The 21,831-nt window shown below is 38.9% G+C and overlaps 1 protein-coding gene across 1 annotated transcript in view; it reads right to left on the bottom strand.

Moving 5' to 3' along the window:
- Positions 1-21,831, bottom strand: part of rapgef5a (Rap guanine nucleotide exchange factor (GEF) 5a) — a 92,439-nt gene that overhangs the window by 56,309 nt on the left and 14,299 nt on the right. Inside the window, 7 exon segments of the mRNA XM_052092770.1 lie at positions 1,480-1,556; positions 1,695-1,712; positions 1,715-1,742; positions 2,578-2,659; positions 12,614-12,776; positions 15,919-16,040; positions 20,764-20,870. Coding sequence (XP_051948730.1) covers positions 1,480-1,556; positions 1,695-1,712; positions 1,715-1,742; positions 2,578-2,659; positions 12,614-12,776; positions 15,919-16,040; positions 20,764-20,870 — 597 coding nt within the window.

Here is a 21,831-nt window from a genome sequence, read left to right as displayed (position 1 = left end):
GGCGGTTTATGGTGACCACCTCTTCAAGCTTCAAAAGGACACAAAAGTAAAATTCAGGAGTCTAATAAATTATTCCATGAGACTCATGATTGTTATGAAAGAATACGATAAATATTCACTGGCCGTTGATCTCCTGTGTGCGTTCATAAAAGGCCACGGGAGAAACAGTTCATGCAACCCCCTCGCGATATTGGGACGTTCAAGCGAAAACTCGTTTAGTTTATCTAAAGGGAGTGGTGGTGGCGTAGTGGGCTAAAGCACATAACTGTTAATCAGAAGGTCGCTGGTTCGATCCCCACAGCCACCACCATTGTGTCCTTGAGCAAGGCACTTAACTCCAGGTTGCTCCGGGGGGATTGTCCCTGTAATAAGTGCACTGTAAGTCGCTTTGGATAAAAGTGTCTGCCAAATGCATAAATGTAAATGTAAATGTAAAAACAGGTCCTCCACAGCGATAGTGACAACAGAACAGAACACAACTGCACATAAAACAGAGAACAGAACTTATTAAACATGTCTGAAGTGATTGTAGTTAAAGAATTGATGCATTTCTATGCCCAGCCTTATTTTTTGGTACAGAGTATTCAGAAATCAAACAGAAACATGGAGGAGGCTACAGGCAGCCACAGTCACATCGTGTCCTAACCTGAGGACAAACAACACTCGATAAAAGGTATATTTTCTATGGTAATCAGAGATTTTGTCCTAACTAGCAGTGACGAGCGATGGTACATTCTATCGAACACTTGTTTTCTATTTTCGCTTATTTTCGGCATTGCGCGGGTAACTCCTTCCACTGTGAACTGGCCAAAAACGTTAAAAATAAATAAATAAGGCTGGGCATAGAAATGCATCAATTCTTCAACTACAAACTCTTCAGACATGTTTAGTAAGTTCTGTTCTCTGTTTTGTGTGCAGCTGTGTTGTGTTCTGTTGTCACCTGTTTTTAGATAAACAAAACAAGTTTTTGCTTGAACACCACAATGTCGCGAGGGGACTGCTTGAGATGTAATCACAGCGCAGTTCTAGCTGGAAGACTAGCAGCTGTACCTCATCGCACCTTTAGCTGGGTAACTCCTAGCCAATCGCATGTAAGCCATTGCTTTATAAGCCTGCTCACAATCTATCACATTGCTGTTTCGGTGTGCTAACACGGCAACCTCCTCCACCCCACCCTGTGTGTGAGTGTGTGTGTGTGAGAGAGAGTGTGTGTATGTGTGTGTGTGTAAGTGTGTGTGTGTCATGGCTGACCCTGCACTCTGACCTGGGATATGTGAAAAATAAATAATTTCACCATGTATATGCAGAAATGTATGTATAATGTGTGACAATTGATCAATTTATTTATTTATTTATTAAATATCCCCATAAGGATAGTAAAACCCGAACTTTTTGATGTTGTGTTAAAAATTGTACAGTATAAAAACCATTATGTCTATGGAAAGTCCCTATAAAACATGGGTGTGTGTGTTTGTGTACCTTGCTGTTGTCTTCGGTGGGTTTTGTGGGTTCTTGTGGAGAATTGTCTGATGCCGCCGAGCTGTCGTCCTCTAACACTAGAGTTAGTGTAGAAATAGAGCACAAACAGTTAACAGTGAAACCTGCATTTTTAAAGACAATCTTTGCAACATTGTTTAAAACAGGATGAATTACGTATGTTCATCCAGCTATGAAAAATTGAACCGTAATCTTACTGGATTTCTTGGCCTTTTTGCGAGAGCAGCGGCAAGTTCATTCTGTACCTGTAAAAAAATGCAATAAAACATTTAAAATGTTATTTCAGTTAAACCACAAGAGTAAGCCGCCATTACTAAACTCTACATGCAAATGAGCTCATCTTCACCCGGAGCAAAACAGACCTCAGATAAAAGCAAACGCTCTGCCTGTATGAAGATCTCTGGAGGACGGTAAATCCACAGCAGTTAAGAAACTAACGCAAACGTGTAAAGAGCTGGAGATTTACACTAAAAACACTCCCAAAACAGACTCAAAAAGTAAGAGTGCTTATGGGAGAATGGTGGACGTCTTATTCATGCAGCTTTAATTATGTTATTAATGAATTTAGACTACATGGTATATTTTTACTTGTAAAAGTTCATTTGACAAACTGCAAAGCAAATGTCCTGGTCATATTTAACCCCAAATCAAACCAAAAAATATTAAATTATATTTTGCATTAAGAAAATGACGCCTACATTTGGGACCATTCCTATTTTTGGCATTGTGACACTATTTTCAGGACTGTTATGTCCTGAAAATATAATACAGTTTGATCACACAGCTCTGAGCAATTCTGCATTTTATATATTGTGATTTCATATCTGAGCTGATTTTATATATTTCATGACAAGTTTATTAAAGCATATAATTAGCATTTATTTGCCATGCATTATTGAGGCCACGCAGAGTGACGGATCAGTTAAATGTATGGTTTCTCTGTCCACTGGTGGCACATGAGTGTTCGTGTGATGGATGAGATTCTTTCAGGCTGGAGTGGATCTTTACTCACACCAGGGGACTGAAGACATGGAGTCAGAGATATGCTGCATGGGTCAGCATTTCAACACACACACTTACTGTAGATGTGAGTCTCTCCAGAGCTTTCATCTGGAGAATCTCCCCGCAGATATCTCGCTTTCTGTCGGGGTCTTCCTCGGGTCTGCAAAACGACACACACACACACACACCTTTGAAGTCGCAATGCATACACGTCTTATGTGAGTTGACATATGTCATTGATATTCTGCACGACAACAAAACCCACAGAATCAGATGAAACAGATGCTATGTTTAGGTTGGAGTACTTGCATACTAGTTCCTGCGTACTCAGGGTTGGGACGGTTACAGAATACATGCTCTAAAATGCAATTTGTAACATATTCCATTAGATCACTCAAGGTCAGTAACGTAATCTAAATACTTTGGATTGCATCCAAGTATAAAATGTGGCAGATTTTATCACTTTGTTTTCTCTCCAATTTGTAACGGCCAATTCCCAATGCACTCTAAGTCCTCGTGGTGGTGTAGTGACTCGCCTTAATTCGGGTGGCGGTGGACGAATCTCAGTTGCCTCCGTGTCTGAGACCGTTAATCCGCGCATCTTATCACGTGACTTGTTTAGAGCGTTACCGTGGAGACGTAGCACGTGTGGAGGCTTCACGCTATTCTCCACAGCATCCATGCACAACTCACCACACGCCCCATTGAGAGCGAACCACATTATAGCGACCACGAGGAGGTTACCCCATGTGACTCTACCCTCCCTAGCAACCGGGCCAATTGGTTGCTTAGGAGACCTGACTGGAGTCACAGATTTTACTATTTTAAATTCTCATTAAGTATAAAACTTTCATTGCCGTAATATAAAAGGTCTTGCTAGAGAAAAAGGTTATGCTTTAACGTGAATTATATTCATTTAATTCATTATAATATGCAATCACGCCTGGTTACAGATGCATGTAATGACAATAAATAGCATTTTAGCTTAGCATAAAGGTTTTTAGCTGCTTCAATCCCAACAGAGTGCACACAACGACATCCTTTTCTGATCGTATGTGGATTCTCTTCATAATATGAGGCAGAAAATATATTATTTGTAGCTTTCAATACAACGTTAAAGGCTACATTGGTTAGCATTTCTTGTAAAAATACCCTAATCGCATTAAACACATTGACAAAGCAGGTAATCGTGTATTTGTTGGATTTATGTTTCATCTGTCAAAGCCTGATGAGAAACGAGATGTGCTCCTCTATTGATCTTCCAAGGGAAAGTTCCTCAAATACTTATAAGTAATGTGATTACTTTTTAGATGAAGTAACGATAAAGTAATCTGATTACAATTTGAGTGAAGTATTGTTAACTTGCATTGGATTACTTTTATGTAACTTACTCAAGATATGGTTATTTTACATTTTAAATCTAATTACATTGTAAAAAGTCTTCTTACACGAGTCTCTGGAATACTCCATTCTGATTGGTCAATGGCGCCATCTAGCGGTCTGATATTTCACCACATCTTTCTTGCTTCTCGTATCACTCTACGATCTCTACAAGTAAGCTAATCAAATCATTTAAACTAAAATCAATGTTTCATTTGCATACATTTTTTTATCAGGCAAGTAGTCTTGTAATAAGCGGGATAATACAGTCAGTCACACAATAAAATAAAGACCCTTTCAATTGTTCCAGAGTGAAAATGCTATTTTTAAATGCTGGCAAAGATGCGTTCACACTGCCAGCTACTTTGTCGCTGCATGTCGCCAGTGGCTGGCGATTAGGTCGCTAGTGGTGTGTATGGAGAGTCTAAACAGCACTGTTTCATTATGATTAAAATTGTTATTAAAATATTAAGATCACGAGAGCTCTACCATCTTCTCCCGTGATTGGCTGCTGCTCCCGAAAGTCGCTCTTCATTTGCATAAATCTAAACATTTCTCAACTTTGTAGCGTCGCTGGACACGCCCACATCCGGTTGCCGTCGCTCGTGTTGCCGGAAGTCGCCATCTCTCATTGAAAATGAATGAGATGAGGTCATTTTGTCGCTGCGTGTCGCTGGCAGTGTGAACGCAGCTTAACCGGTTAATAACCGTTATCAGTTTCAATATTGTTTTCCTAAAACCAAAGACCAAACCGTTTACCCCAGTGAATGTTTTAAAAATACACCACAACGTAGTTTGTACATGCAGTAGGTGGATTTATTTATTTATTTTAGATGGCCAATAGTTCATGCCAGCACAAAACGCAAGTGGGTGGGAGAGTTTGCGCTATCTGTGGGTGTATGTGCACAAACTGTGGGTGTATTGTGTGTAAATGAAGTGGCGTAAAGTGCAGTTTGCTATTTTCCTGATAAATAGATCATCGCGCTAAGTTGTTTCAATACCACATTTGTTTTCAGTGCAAAGTCTAAACTCATTTCCTGAATTTGCAGTTTGGGGATTCCACCAGCAGGTGGTGATAATGTCCCTGATGTAGCCGTTTTACGAAAAAAATAGTGAGATTTGTGTTAACATTTCTAGAGGTCATGGTTTATTTTTCAATTATTATTATGTTTATATTAGGGCTGTCAATCGGTTAAAATGTTTAATCGAATGAATTACATGGTGTCCCGATGCATTCATTAAAGTTGGAGTGATTGTATTTGGTATGAACCATCCATCCATCCATTCATCTTCAACCGCTTATCCGAAGTCGGGTCGCGGGGGCAGCTGCTCCAGCAGGGGGCCCCAAACTTCCCTATCCCGAGCCACATTAACCAGCTCTGACTGGGGGACCCCGAGGCGTTCCCAGGCCAGTGTGGAGATGTAATCTCTCCACCTAATCCTGGGTCTTCCCCGAGGCCTCCTCCCAGCTGGACATGCCTGAAACACCTCCCTAGGGAGGCAGCAAGGGGGCATCCTTACCAGATGCCCAAAGTACCTCAACTGACTCCTTTCAATGCAAAGGAGCAGCGGCTCTACTCCGAGCTCCTCGCGGATGACTGAGCTCCTCACCCTATCTCTAAGGGAGAAGCCCCACCCTTCTGAGGAAGCCCATTTCGGCCGCTTGTACTCACGACCTAGTTCTTTTGGTCATGACCCAGCCTTCATGACCATAGGTGAGGGTAGGAACAAAAATTGACCGGTAGATCGAGCGCTTTGCCTTCCGGCTCAGCTCTCTTTTCGTGACAACAGTGCGATAGAGCGAGTGCAATACCGCCCCCGCTGCCCCGATTCTCCGGCCAACCTCCCGCGCCATTGTCCCCTCACTCGTAAACAAGACCCGGAGGTACTTGAACTCCTTGGGGCAATACCTCCTTCCCTTGGTATGAACCACTTCATTATTTTGATTATATTTTAAAAAGCTCCAAATTAAACTGCACTTGTCCCAGCCCATTAGCTCCTTGCGTGTGATTTTGCCAAACCCACTTGCACCTAGACTTAGCACATACTTGCACGAAAATACCAAAACTTCATGGCCAAGCCCAAAGACTTTGCACTTATGACTTATGGCACAGCACATTGGCACTCTTAATATAAGGACCTTTGTTTTTAATCCCTGTTTTTAAGCATGTAGTGCAGATGAAGTGCAGCAAATGAACAGGATATAGCCCAGAAATCTGATATAATGAGGGGCAAATTAGCCACCACGTCCCTCCATATTACAGAGCGCATAAACTGGGCCAGAAAGTTTGAAAAGTTTCACTCGTTCTCTTCTACTGTCTGTCCATTCATCATACACACTGACACTCTTTCATCACACGCTCCATCTCTCCTCCTGCTCTGTCTCTCACCATCCCAGCCTCGGTGACGGATGAAGCGATTCGTAATGGCGGCGACTTCTAAATGAGTCAGACACGCCTTCTGAGAGAGCAATTTCCTCACACACCGAAATGCAAACCCAGAAACACACATACTGTATGAACCACAAACACACAGGCACATGTAGACAAACACACACTTATGCAAATTCAACCTCATTCACTCTACGTTGCCATTACCAGTTTCTCCAGAACTGAAGATAATATTCAAATCGTATACAAATGAACAGTGAAGATGTGTGTGTGTGTGTGTGTGTGTGTGTGTGTGTGTGTGTGTGTGTGTGTATGTGTGTGTATAGGTGTTTGACTGGGAGCTAAAATCCAAACAATCTTGGTTGAAAGCCGTCAGTAGCTCCAGGGTTTTTCTATTCTAGTAGATAAAATCGTGACCAGCATGAAACAAATCAGCAAAAACCACAATTATATCCACACGCAACGTATATTCACACAACAATACACAACAGCACCCACTGTGTTTGCATGTCCTGTCTTGTTATAATAAAGGTCACGTGTATCGAAATGTTGACTGTTTTTGTGGCAAGTTTCCAGAAACATGCAATTGAGAGTGAAAATGCAGCACAATGTGACAAAGTCATGGATAATTAGAACATATTTGATGTTTAATTCACAGCTATGTGGAGATTTTATCCAATGAGATTTCACTGTGGGCGGAGCTACCCTGCATAATGATACAGTAACACAAATCGAGCGACCAATAAAACGTTTTGGCGTTCATAGCTTGTTGTGGTTGTAGCTGTTTATGACACAAACTAGAGTTACTTTCAGATTCAGAAACAGTTGTTATTACTGACACCTGTGGCCGTTTAGTGAACTGCAGCAGCTGCCTGATGCTCGCGCTCGTCCTCGTGCACACACTCCATAGGAACACGTGCGAGCGAGCATCCAAAACAATGACGTAACATAGTACAAAGAGACTGAACGTGATTCACTGGCATCATGCTGACAGATGAGGTAGCATAATTAAAATTACACAGATATGATTAAACTAAACTAAAACTACTTATCAGCTAACATAGCATACTGATACACACATACAGCTACATACTACCGAACTATACCAGACAGTTTAATGTTGCACTGTTGTATGTTTTGTATGTCATATGTTGTACTACGATCAAGAAACCAGCGTATTTGCTTAAATGTATCCTGTATACCAGACTTATAGTATAAAGAGAAGATTGTTGAAAGCTTGCAATTCTTCAGCGTTAGCAGGCAAGATCAATTTAGCTAAAATGACACAGATCAATCCTTATGGCACTATATTTCACATGCTTTACAGTTATGCAAGTTTACCAGTCCAATAAGAAGAATGCCAATTCAGGGTCGGTTTTGATCCCCAAAACCGAATGAAGGTCCCTCCAGGAATCAAATGCCCTGCCGATGTTCACTCTAGTTTTCGCTCGACCACGATCACGTTCCTGCTTAGCCAGACGGGATTCAGTAGAAGGCTCTCGGGAGTGCGCATAAACGTCACATCCTTTGGATTTTCCTGGCAAAAGCGACCCGCTCCCTTTGCATGAAAATCAGTCTGCAGGCTTTAATAGGCTCGTTAGGAAGTCTGGGAAGGGCAAATTTTTAAGTTGCATTACAAGCCGTTCACACATTGGCAAAAAAAGCAAATATTATATGAAAATTTTACTTAAAATACCATTAGAGAGTGAAAAGTGAATCAATATACAGTAGTAGTCGCACTCAGACGTATTCAGCAATTCATTTGTTTGATTCAAACCTATAGTGAGTTTGTGAGTCTTTCTGACCAATTCACTAAAAGAAATGACTCGAAAGAGTCATTTGCACATGAATCGAAATTACAATGATTGCTCTATGTTTGTTTTTGAATGCAGCCAACATATATAAACATCGGCAAGTAATTCAACTCAGTAGTTGCTCAGTGATTCATTTGATTCAAACCTATAGTGAGTTTGTGAATTAATTTAAAGAAACATTTAAAAAGAGTCATTTGTTAATGAATCAAAATTACACTGATCGCGCTGTATGTTTGTTTTTGAATACGACAAACATATATAAACATCGTAAAGTGAGTCAATTTAGTAATCGCCCAGACATAGTCAGCGATTCGTTTGATTCAAACCTATAGAGAGTTTGTGAGTCTTTCTGGCCAATTCATTGAAAGAAATGGTTTAAAAGAGCCATTTGCACATGGATCGAAATTACAATGATTGCTCTATGTTTGTTTTTGTGTGCAGCCAACATATATAAACATCGGCAAGTAATTCAACTCAGTAGTTGCTCATTGATTCGTTTGATTCAAACCTATAGTGAGTTTGTGAGTCTTTCTGACCAATTTATTAAAATAAATGATTCGAAAGAGTCATTTGCACATGAATCGAAATTACAAAGTTTGCTTTAGCGTGCAGCCAGCTTATATAAACATCGGCAAGTAACTCAATTCAGTATTGGCTCAGACATATTCAGTGATTCGTTAGACTGATTCAAACCCTTAACTTGTAAGTCTTTTTGACCTACATATTCAATAATAGAAACAGCTCGAAAGAGTCATTGGTAAATTAATCAAAATGACACTGATCGAGCTGCATGTTTGTTTTTGCATGCAACTAATGTATATAAGCATCTGAAAGTAACTCAGTTCAGTAATCGCTCTGACGTATTCAATGATTCATTTGATTCAAACCTATAACTTGTGAATCTTTTTGACCTACGTATATAAAAACAGCTTGAAAAAGACATTATTTCACGTACACAGTCATTTTATTCAATCCAGACTGCGTACTCTCAAATCTTTTGCCGTGGGGCTGTAGATTCAATAGCCGTATGGTGCAGGAGACACTGCAGTGTAAGGTATTGCAGTATGGTAATATCAGCAAACTTATATGAGTTTTTCTTTGATCTCATTTAGATGAGTTCTGCGTGAGGATCTCATTTCTACTTTAATACACTGTCTGCTGTGCGTGTGTGATGAGAAACGGAGAGGCAAAGAGATTCTGGCTGATTGGGGTCGAAGCGGTGCTCTGTGAAGCTGAACAGAAATCGAACAGCCCAGCGTCTGGTGTCAACGAGGCCAAGCTATGTCACTTCCAATTCCGTCACAAAGAAAAAAACTGCTGCCGTGGACACGGAACGCCATCCCATGTTCACCTTCCTGAAAATGACATCAACTGTCTGTTCAAATTTAATCTTGCGGTTCACATCTCTCTGCGATATCAACCCTGCCCTTCACAGCTAACAACACACAGTCAAATCTCCCAGCACTTCTCCAGAACGTTCCTTTAAAGTCAACATGAAATCACAATTGACCATCTTTATTTTCCTCTTCGACTCTGGGGCATTTTTGGGCAAACACTCAAATATAAAAGCTCACCATTTGCACATACTGTGGACTTTGTTAAAAATTGGTCTCGTTTTTTCAGTGCATCCCTAGTTAGAACAAAATAAAAGAACGGTTAATAACGTTCTTTTAAAAATGACAGTACTCTGCATTAAGAGGTTGGTAAAATACCAATTGCAGTGTTGCCAGATCTCACAAGAGAAACAAGCAACATGATCTGGAAAAACGAGACCTAAATTAGCCACTTGACTCACCAAAATAAGTGAAAATAAGCAATACAATTTCTTCCAGTGTGGTGGCTTTATCGGCATAGAAATCAAAAGAAGCTGTTAATTAACAGTTAAGTATAATTGTAATTACAGATCTGCTTCTGAGTCAAACCCTGGCAGCATCAAATCTGTTAATACCGTTGCCTATAGGCATGTTGCTATGATCCTGTTATGCGTGAATTACCATGTAATGTGTTGTTTATAAATTGGTACAGCTAAAATTGGCAAGGTTGCTGCTGCTAACAACAACAATGGTCACTGCTGCTAACAAAACAATGGTCGCTGCTGCTAACAACAACAATGGTCACTGTTGCTAACAACAACAATGGTCGCTGCTGCTACAAGCAACAATGGTCACTGTTGCTAACAACCACAATGGTTGCTGCTGCTAACAACAACAATGGTAGCTGCTGCTAACAACCACAATGGTCGCTGCTGCTAACAACAACAATGGTCGCTGCTGCTAACAATAACAATGGTCGCTGCTGCTAACAACAACAATGGTTTCTGCTGCTAACAACAACAATGGTTTCTGCTGCTAACAATAACAATGGTCTCTGCTGCTAACAATAACAATGGTCGCTGCTGGTACAAGAACAATGGTCGCTGCTAACAACAACAATGGTCGCTGCTGCTAACAATAACAATGGTCGCTGCTGCTAACAACAACAATGGTCGCTGCTGCTAACAACCACAATGGTCGCTGCTAACAACAACAATGGTCGCTGCTGCTAACAACAACAATGGTCGCTGCTGCTAACAACAACAATGGTTTCTGCTGCTAACAATAACAATGGTCGCTGCTGCTAACAACAACAATGGTCTCTGCTGCTAACAATAACAATGGTCGCTGCTGGTACAAGAACAATGGTCGCTGCTGCTAACAACAACAATGGTCGCTGCTGCTAACAATAACAATGGTCGCTGCTGGTACAACAACAATGGTCACTGCTGCTAACAACAACAATGGTCGCTGCTGCTAACAACAACAACAATGGTCGCTGCTGCTAACAACAACAATGGTTTCTGCTGCTACAAAAACAATGGTCGCTACTGATAACAACAAAAATGGTCGCTGTTGCTAACAACAACAATGGTCGCTGCTTCTATAAGAACAATGGTCGCTGCTGCTATAAGAACAATGGTCGATGTTCCTACAACAACAATGGTCGCTGCTGCTAACAACAACAATGGTCGCTGCTGCTACAACATCAATGGTCATTGCTGCTAACAACAACAATGGTCGCTGCTGCTACAACATCAATGGTCATTGCTGCTAACAACAACAATGGTCGCTGCTGCTACAACATCAATGGTCATTGCTGCTAACAACAACAATGGTCGCTGCTGCTAACAACAACAATGGTCACTACTCTTAACAACAACAATGGTCGATGCTGCTAACAACATCAATGGTCGCTGCTGCTAACAACAACAATGGTCGCTGCTGCTACAACATCAATGGTCACTGCTGCTAACAACAACAATGGTCGCTGCTGCTAACAACAACAATGGTCACTACTCTTAACAACAACAATGGTCGCTGCTGCTAACAACAACAATGGTCGCTGCTGCTACAACAACAACAATGGTCGATGCTGCTAACAACATCAATGGTCGCTGCTGCTAACAACAACAATGGTCGTTGCTAACAATAACAATGGTCACTGTTGCTAACAATGGTCACTGTTGCTAACAATAACAATAGTCGCTGCTGCTAACAACAACAATGGTCACTGTTGCTAACAATAACAATGGTCGCTGCTGCTAACAACAACACTGCCTAACGTTACGCTTTATTAACAAATCTAAAGATCTAATAATGTATCGAGCATTTTGGTTTAAGAAGTCAAGGGCTACTTTACTCCTGTTATCATGATTTAAAAAGGTATCCATAACGTTAATATAACTTCGCTTCCTCTTGTTAGAGAACATTAATTCGGAATATAGTAAAGGTTTGTGATTGTGTACTAAAATGTTTGTTACACATAAACCCCGTTAGGCAAATTTATATTGCAAATATACATTTGTACTTCCATAGGGCATTGTCCTTTGTTTACACTGCTGGTTCAATTAAAATGTGGTTAACATGTTTTGATACAATCAAATATGCGGAAACATTAACATACATTCTCCACTTTCTGTCATCTTCCTCGAAGTCTCTTAGGTGAAGGGCATACTTATTTTGTAGCTCTCTGTACTATGAAAGAGCTAGTGCAACAATTACTTTCCTGGAGGCATCCATCTTTTTTCCGTCTTGTCGTAAATGGAACGCATCCAACTCGGATTTCTTGTTTTTTAAACGGATATGACGTTGATCCGAGTCCCGAGCTCAGACTTCCGAGACAAATGGAATGCAGCATAAGTTCCAAAAATGTACTGTGTTCAATTCTTTAGCCTTTAGTTTCATGTAAAATTACCAGAACAAAATGAACCAGTTAAAACTGGTTACCAGCAAAATAACATTTTCACTGCGGAAAAATTGAAAATCACTTTGTTCAGGTTTTCGGTTATGTTCTGCTAAAAATGTCATTTATTTTTTGGCTTTCATTTTTGTTCCTGCATAAAGAAAATTCACATATGCTGCACAGTTTACTTACCGTATACTGCAAACAGTTTGTATAGTATAGTATTATGTTTTTTCGCAAATGACCTACAGCCCTAAGTTCTCTAACAAAGACGAGTGAGCATGTTGCATGTGTACTTCAGAGTGTACTTACGGACTGACGACTCTGAACTGCACGTAGGGTACCATCTGCAGCAGAAGACGGACTCCATTCTGCCATTCTTCCTCGTTACGAAATTCACAACCCTGAGTGTCGCACTCCTCAAACGAGAACTGATAGTATGTGTTAGAGTCTTCAAACACCAACCGCTGGTCAACTGCAGGAGAGACAGAGGGAGATTTTAAGTGGACAGATTTGATGATACAGTAGATGCAATTTAAGAAAATATGGGATCAAAGATCTCCTTTAAACCTGGAACTAAAAAACGAACACAAAGAAATGTTATAATATAAAATTAAGCCAAAACATTTAAGATTCTGGACTATTTCTAGGTGACTAATCAAATACTTCTTGCTTCTGTTGAAGCACACAAGATGGAACGTACTCAAATTATAACAAACACGTATTTCGGCAGTTTGGAGATTAAATGTCCACTGTGTGGCGCTAAAAGCGAGTTAAACGTTCTCCCAAACAGATGAGGTTTTAAGGTTAATGCTCTATAGAGATTTAAATCAACAAAACCGATCTCCCTACCCTAAACATTCAACCTAAACCAGGTCATTGTTATTGTAGCGTCTCTGTTGTTCATTTCACCAGGAATCTACCGTGATACGCCCAAGTGCCATGTGGAAATCATTTAGCAAAAATGAAGGTATAGTGACGTGATTCAACGAGACCAGGTTGGGGATAGCATGATCATCAGGTTGTGTTTATGTCAGCTCGAGTGTATGCTGCTATTAAAGCAAAAGGAAGATGTACTGTGTACTAAGAATGTTACATTTTCAGTTCAGCTTTTCACTAATTAGGGCCCGAGCACCGATGGTGCGAGGACCCTATTGTTAGGCTTTTATTATTATTTTATTTTTCCCCCCAAATGAATCGCATTTTGAGGGCCTAAACATCAAGTGTGCCGCACAAGCCCTCAAAAGTGAAGCCAAAACGTCTCGATCGCCCCCCGGTGACTAGTCCTAGTTTAGGTCATAAACCCCGCCTCCCCATGTTATTCAACGGGACGTGAGACCAACTAAACAATTAAATTACACTTCACATATCTTTTTTCCAAAGATAGTTTCTGTCATTTACTGTAGTTTCTGTCACGTTGATGTAATTTCAAGTGTTTGTTTTCAAAATAAGTTTGTTTTTAGTTATTTGATGCTATAAAAACGGTGCTGTGACATCATGATTGACAGCTGTGATTGACAGGTTCTCTGAGCGAAGTAGTCACTGAAGCACCAGCTGACTTTTTTTTGGGATCTTCGGAGGACTGAGGAGATTGGAGCTTTAAATGTAATATCTAAATTTCTATAATTAATTATTTCACACCGTCATAAATCAAAAGTCAAAAGTGCAGGGACATGTCCTTGCGATTGATTCAGCGAGAGTGAGGGCGGGGCCTTGATTTCGCGGCTTTACTTCCTGCTCACTACTGCGCAGGTCTGGTCCCAAAATCGCAACTGCACAGACTCAAGTCCCAAGATGTCAGCGCCATATCGGGACACTGGCGGCTTCAGTTCTCACCAATGGAAAAGAGCGAAGGGGCGTCGTTTTTACAGTCTATGCTAAACATACTCGAAAACTCATGAAACTTTGCACACGCATCAGAAGTAGTGAACATTTACATCTGATATGGGTTTCAGAATTAGGTGTGGCAAAATGGCTCGATAGTGCCACCTACATACATTCAACGATGTGTGCTTTACGCTTTACGTACTAAAATCGGTGCATCTGTGTAACATGCCAATACCTACAAAAACTCTCTTGGACCCATGCCCTAAACTCAACAGGAAGTCACCCATTGTGGTTTTACTCATCAATTTTTGCTCAGTTTTTGTCTCGTACTTTAACGAAATCCTCCTAGAGATTTCATCAGATCTACTTCATATTTGGTTATTCTAATCTAAATGCATTGGCGATGCTAAATTGCAAAGCTTTTGAGTTTTCACTGCACGGCGCGGCTGTGGCGGTCTGACAAAGTTCAATGTTTCGCCATGAAACAGGAGGTTGATGTAACTAATACATGCAATGTCCAATCTGCTCCAAACTTCACGTTTTTTAAGAGTCCCGGCCTGAATACATCTACATGCCAATATTCAGTTATAGTCATAGCGCCACCTACTGGAAACAGCCAATTCCAGGTCTTGTACTTTAACAAACTCCTCCCAGAGATTTAATCAGATCAACATTATATTTAGTCAGTCTTAATCTAAAGGTCTTGGTGATGTTAAGTTATGAAGCTTTTGAGTGTTCGTTGAAGGGCGTGTCCGTGGCGGCCTGACAAAGTTCGAAATGAAACGAGTCACATTTTTGAGGCCTAAACATGCTCGAAAACTCATGAAACTTTGCACACATCTCAAAATTGTGGAAAATTTACATCTGATACTGGTTTTAGAATTATGGCAAAATGGCTCGATAGCGCCACCTACAAAATTTCAACGAAGCAGCCCTCATGCCACGCTTCACCTACAAGTAAGAAAATTGGTAGGCATTTGTAACATGTCAACACGTACAAAAAAGTATCTTAGAGCCTTATCCTAAACTCAACAGGATGTCAGCCATTGTGATTTTTTTATTTTTTATTTTTGCTCAGTTTTTGCCATTTCTAGGCCTTGTTTTTTAATGAACTCGAACCCGATGCTTAATTGTGAGTTTTCTTTGAACGGCGTGTCCGCGGTGGCCTGACAAAGTTTGATGTTTCACATAAAATGTCCAATCTGCTCCAAACTCAACATGTTTTATAAGAGTCCCAGCCTGAACACTTCTATATGCCAATATTCATTTATAGTCATAGCACCACCTACTGGCAACAGGAAATGACATGTTTTACACTGTGATACACTCTTAACAACATTTAAGTGTTAAAAAATTCTAGAATAATTTGGAGTGACATTCCCCTGGCACAGCAGCCCCAACGTGCACCAGGTTGCGAGGGCCCGTTCATCGCTGCTTGCAGCTTTAATATTGTTGTTATGTTTTATTGTTATTGCTATAATTGTATTAAAAAGAGAAACATTTAACAATAAGCATTTTCACTAGTGTTCCCCATTGTATAGAAAGTTTGCATTGTCCTTTTAGGATAAAATATTCCATACAATGTTCTCTGCTTCTATACCGCATATTTTGGCAAAGTAGGTCAACCATATATTTCATGCATACAAAAGATTTACATACAATGCAAATTATCAATACTGCATACTATTTTTCAGAAAACAGCAGGTAATACCATGTCAAATGTACCCTGTGTGTGTGTGTGTGTGTGTGTGTGTGTGTGTGTGTGTGTGTGTGTGTGTGTGTTGTGTTACCTGAGTGTAGTATTCCCAACTCCAGCAGCACCTGCCAAACCCGTGACGCCATTAACCGACACTGAACCGACAAACATTGCTCCATTAGCCACTGTACCAGCTCCACACCAACATAACTCCTCCTGTACAGGGACACACACAAAAACATTACTGTAACCATGTATCACACAGTGATTCATGCCATAATGCAAATTATTGAACCCAATGATGCCAAAAATATTTGTTTCCTTTCCAAGAAACCACCTTCCAAGGTAGCTACTGTATATATTTTAATAAATAATATTTTAATTTAATAAATATAAATATTCAAAATTACACAGCTGCCTTTTCTATTGCCAGTATATGGTGACACTTTACAGTAATTAGTTAATATTAGTTAATGCTTATCATGAACTAACAATGAACTAACAATGAATTAACTATGAACTAAAAATTAACTAACAATGAACTAACAATGAATTAACTATGAACTAACAATGAATTAACTATGAACTAACAATGAATTAACTGTGAACTAAAAATTAACTAACAATGAACTAACAATGAATTAACTATGAACTAAAAATTAACTAACAATGAACTAACAATGAACCAACAATGATTAATTGTTAATCTTTGGTAATGTTAATTTATGAAAAATACAATTGTTCATTTTCAGTATATAATGCATTAACTAATGTTAACATATACAACTTTAAATTAAAATGTAAAATATTTGTTGAAATTAACATTAACCATGATTAATAAATGGTGTATCTTATGTCTCGCTCTTTTTGTAACAACTGGCTGGTTGCACTAGTAATTTTAAAGCTGCATTTAAAATATAAAAGCTCCTGTATAGGCGTTCCCGCTCATGAATGCTCTGCAGACTATTGCATTTATGAGCGATAAGTCGAGATGACCGGTGCCGGTGCCTACTTTTTGTGGAAAACTGTATCTTATAAACATGCAAAGAGGGAATAGATACATTGACTACATTCTGCATTGCATCATTACATCATACATAAATCTGACATATGGCATATGCCAAAAATATATATTATGATTTTAATGCTTACAACATATTTAAAAATACTACAAAAACAATCATTTTTACATACAGTATATACTGTATAGCATGTTTTCCCAAACTACAGGCCTAATGGAATTTGAATATCATATGCTCAAATATCAACTACTATTTTATATGTATGTATGTTTATGTGGCCATTTATCACGAGGCAGCAGATGCAACAATTGTGTTATGAGTGAGTTAATCATTCAACACTGACGCATAAATGATGCCTCCACAGGGCACTCTGAAGGGTGAGCAATCACGCTGGCCAAATTAAAATGGTTGTTCCAAATTGTAGTTATTTTAAAGCCCAAAGCCTTCAGCCACCACACATAATAAAGCAGACTATTGCTTTATTAATGGAGAGGGAAACACCATCAAGACAACAACAAAAACAATAATAATATGTGATTCAATTGTGCGCCACAGCGTTCCATTTCAATTAGACCATTCACATTTAATGTCATTTTAACTGTGTTGTCTTTATTTTCATACATGCATAATTGATGGTTATGATTTGTGCATTGCATAAACATTGTGGCTAAAGCACAGGGCTGTTAATCAGAAGGTCACTGGTTTTAACCCCATGCCCACCACCATTGTGTCCTTGCACAAGGCACTTAACTTCAGGTTGTTCCGGGGGGATTGTCTCTGTAATAAGTGCACTGTAAGTCGCTTTGGATAAAAGCGTCTGCCAAATGCATAAATGTAAATGTAAATATACATAGGAGAGCTTTAGGGTCTCAGTAGCTTTGTAACAATTGTCTATATAAGCTTTGTGTATTATGAATTTAAAATGGGTTACTGTTTGGGTGATGACAATGACAAACCAAGTTAACATTCATCACCACACTGATTGCTCCCAGCAAACAAATAACATAAAAAAACATTAGCGCTTTAATTAGCTAAAATCTACTACTAGCAATTTAATGATCAAACTAACTAGCTAGTATCCCCTTAAATTCCCATTTTTCAGTCTTTTGCCTCTCCAAGCTGATTAGTAACATTAATTAGCATTTTGGCAAATGAGATTATGTTGCGGGGGTGGGGCGCAAGAGGCCGAAGGTATATTTGATGAGGCAAAACCTTCACTTCAACAGTTGTCATGAATATGGTGCGTAAATATCATCACATCGTGTTAAAATCACAATGCTTAATGCTTTAATATAATGCACCAAAACTGTGTAACATTATCGTGAGTTCTCTGTTTTGCCTTTAATATCCCAGTGATTTTTAAATCATAAATCTACAGAACTTATATATTTTTTAGCTTGTCTAGGGCACACTGTGTGTTCTTTGAAAGTGTAAAGCTCACCTGTTCTGTCTTTTGATATCACACTCACACCTTGCTGTCTGATGGAATGTTTTTATCCAATCAGAGTGAAGTTTGGACGGCAGCCATCCATCACAGTGCTAACAGTCAGCCAACCCCCCTCCCAACATGCACACATTGATTCTGTGTTTGATGTTCAGGACTGTATCATTATTTCACACATTATATCACACAATCACAGCGGCAACTGTCCGACAACCATCAATAATACTTTTCGACACAACTCTAGTGTGACAACATCATTACCAGTTGAGCAATGACTGTTCCTATTTTGTTCCATGCGCTAGCAATGTCAAGATCAAGGGCTTGATTCCCAAGGAACATATATATATATATATATATATACACTAGTGAAATGTACAGCTTGAATGCACTTTAAAAGGTGGTTCAAGTAGAACCCATTCTAGCATAAAAAGGCTAAAAACAGAGCTGTTTTTAACTTAACATGGCGTCTTTAACCTTCAAAGACCCAATCATTTTTTTAGGAAGTCACTGATATAAAAATCTATTTATTTGGGGTGGTATTATTGTGACTTTTAGCAAACAATGGCACTGGGTCAGTGGGAAAATCGTGATTATTTTTAACCTCCTGAGACCAGAGCGTGACTGCTGTGTGAATTTTCCATTTACCATTTTGATTTCTAACTATTAGCTCCTAATAAACATGCAAAAAAATAAAAATGGTTCTAGAGCAAATCGTTTTCCCAAAATTTGGTGTCCACATATGCGGCCAAAACTAAGCAATAAAAAGTCAGATTTTTTGACCTTACAGACATTACATTAAAATTTGCATAATTATGGACAGCATCATCCAATCACTGCCAACTATGTTAATACAAAATGACACATTATAAATGGTGAATCTATGTACTGATTATCATTGTCCCATGTGTGTCAAACATGTTGAGTGATCCGAACATCATCTGCAGCCTGAAACTGAACTTTTAACCGGATATTAGGAGCTTCATAGGAAAGCTATAGGATCCTCCCTTGCTCCCTATTTAGTGAACGACTTAACCTCTAGTGTGCTGTCTGTCTGCACTGGTCTCAGAACAGTTATAGGAGAGCTATAGGATGCTCCCTTGCTCCCTATTTAGTGAATGACTTAACCTCTAGTGTGCTGTTTGTCTGCACTGATCTCAGAACAGTTATAGGAGAGCTATAGGATGCTCCCTTGCTCCCTATTTAGTGAATGACTTAACCTCCAGTGTGTTGTCTGTCTGCACTGATCTCAGAACAGTTATAGGAGAGCTATAGGATGCTCCCTTGCTCCCTATTTAGTGAATGACTTAACCTCTAGTGTGCTGTCTGTCTGCACTGGTCTCAGAACAGTTTGAAATACACCTTATTTTCATCCTAACTCCATATAAAGCCTCTGAAAGCAAAATTGTTCAGCTTTTTAATGAACCCATTGATTCTCAATGTGAGAATGCACAATAAATACAGATTTTTAAGAAATAAATGTGCTCAAGTACATATTAGTGTGCATTGTGTTTAACAGCATGCCGTTTTGCGATATATCTGTCAAACTTTAAAAATGGCATATCGGATGAAACTAGAGACTCTGATCTTTTGACTCAAATGGGTTTCAATGTAAAAACTTAATTAGGTTTCTTTCCAGATGTAGTTTTGTTAGTGTTTCTCCCAAAGACAAATTCCGCTGTGATCGGCACCATGTTGTTTTGTCACATGACTTCGAAAGTTTAACCCTTTACTGACAGCACAGTGTTGCCTGAACTGAGATCAGTCCATTTAAATAAATTTCAATTATGAGTTGCCTATAGCGAAGCCAAAACACAAGGTTAAATATAATTTTAGTGTGATTTTAGTGGTTTAGAAAGTGTAACTTGCGTTGCGAATATGCAGTTTTCTTAAAAACACATGACACATGATGCAATATCCTTACTTATGTTGTTTAATATCATATATGATTGATACATGTTTAAATGATTCTAAGTACTTTATACATTTTTCAAAATATTTCAATATTAGGTTTAAGCTTAGTCTGTTACAGTTTGATACATGTTTTTTTGTAATTTAGCACGTTATTGCAATTTTTGTAGACTAAAATGATCATGCCATTATAGCCACAGTAAAATTTACTAAAATGAATGAATATGACATGATCAAATATTGACTAAATTTAAAGGACATTTTCATCAAAAGACAACAATTATTATTTAAATTAAAAAAATGGCTGTGACATTCAGTATGCAATTTATTCCCCCACCAAAACTATTGTTGTAATAAATTTAAAGAATGTCTGCTACTGTTGCCTTTATTTGCAGTTTTAATAAAGAAAGGGTATTATTTTATTGCTTTTATTAAACTCTCTGAGGGTTAACAATCATGGACAAAATGCCTGATGTGTTGCAACAGTCAAAAATGTGTGCTGTGTGAACGGCCCCTAAGTTACTTTGGATAAAAGCTTCTGCTAAATGCATAAATACACACTCACCTGATAATCCTGGCGAGGTGAATCTTGTCTTTAGCTGGATACGGTCCATGAGACAGAAATGCATTTCTCAGGGCGCGTCCAGCGCAAGGGAAACTCTGAGAACACGTCTATATACGTTTGAGAGAGAGAGAGAGAGAGAGAGAGAGAGAGAGAGAGAGAGAGAGAGAGAGAGAGAATTTCAGAATTAAATTAGCTTGACAACATAAAACAACAAAGAAATGTATGACAACCCATACTTAAAGAAAAATAGCTTAGATATATTAAATATCTCAATTGTTTCTCAAAAACATAACAAATTATATCTTTATTCAAATCTAATAAATGCAAAATATACAATAGAATATAACTACAATCTCCCCTTCCCACTGTATTTGACCTACAAACAAACAGTGACATCACCTGCTGTGTTAGTGTCTGTGTTTCTGCTGTGTCAAATAATATTTGCATATCTATTCACTGATATTATCATATGACCTGCTTCCTCCTAAATTTCTTTTCTCATCTCTCTCATTGTCTCTATACTCAGTTGAATCAATAGTACACTGGCCTCTATGATCAGTTCAAAAGCACCTTCAGCATTATTGATCATGTTTTAAAAGAGTGCAATAATCTATGCGACACGTTCAGCACATGAGCGTCCCAAATGAACAGAGGTCATGACCTAAAAGCATGATATTTAAGGCAGTGAAAAACTCTCTGCATTGAGCTAAAATGGAGATTATAATAAGGACAGTTCTGTTCGAAGCCATTGCGGATATAAAATGCTGATTTACTCACACCTGTGACTGCACATCTATGGAGCACAACAGTCTGGTTTCAGAAGAAAAGATCCCGTTCATTTTCTGCATAGGCGAATAGATTTTTAACGATAACTTATAAAACTTTAAAGACTGACCTACATGAGTTCTAAAGTTGTTAATCAATGGTATATGCTTCATTTGATGCCATCAGTCTGAGCTATTTAATCTTTAATAGTGGAATTTGTGCTGAGTAACTACACAGCCCATGATCCTGCAGAAAAATATCCAACAATCAGAGAGTCGCAGCAAACAAAGTGCAGCAAAAGAG

The sequence above is a fragment of the Xyrauchen texanus genome, chromosome 26 (genome assembly GCF_025860055.1).
Source record: "Xyrauchen texanus isolate HMW12.3.18 chromosome 26, RBS_HiC_50CHRs, whole genome shotgun sequence".
NCBI lineage: Eukaryota > Metazoa > Chordata > Actinopteri > Cypriniformes > Catostomidae > Xyrauchen > Xyrauchen texanus.
Note: the sequence above shows the minus strand (reverse complement) of the source record. Positions and strands in the feature narration are given on the sequence as shown.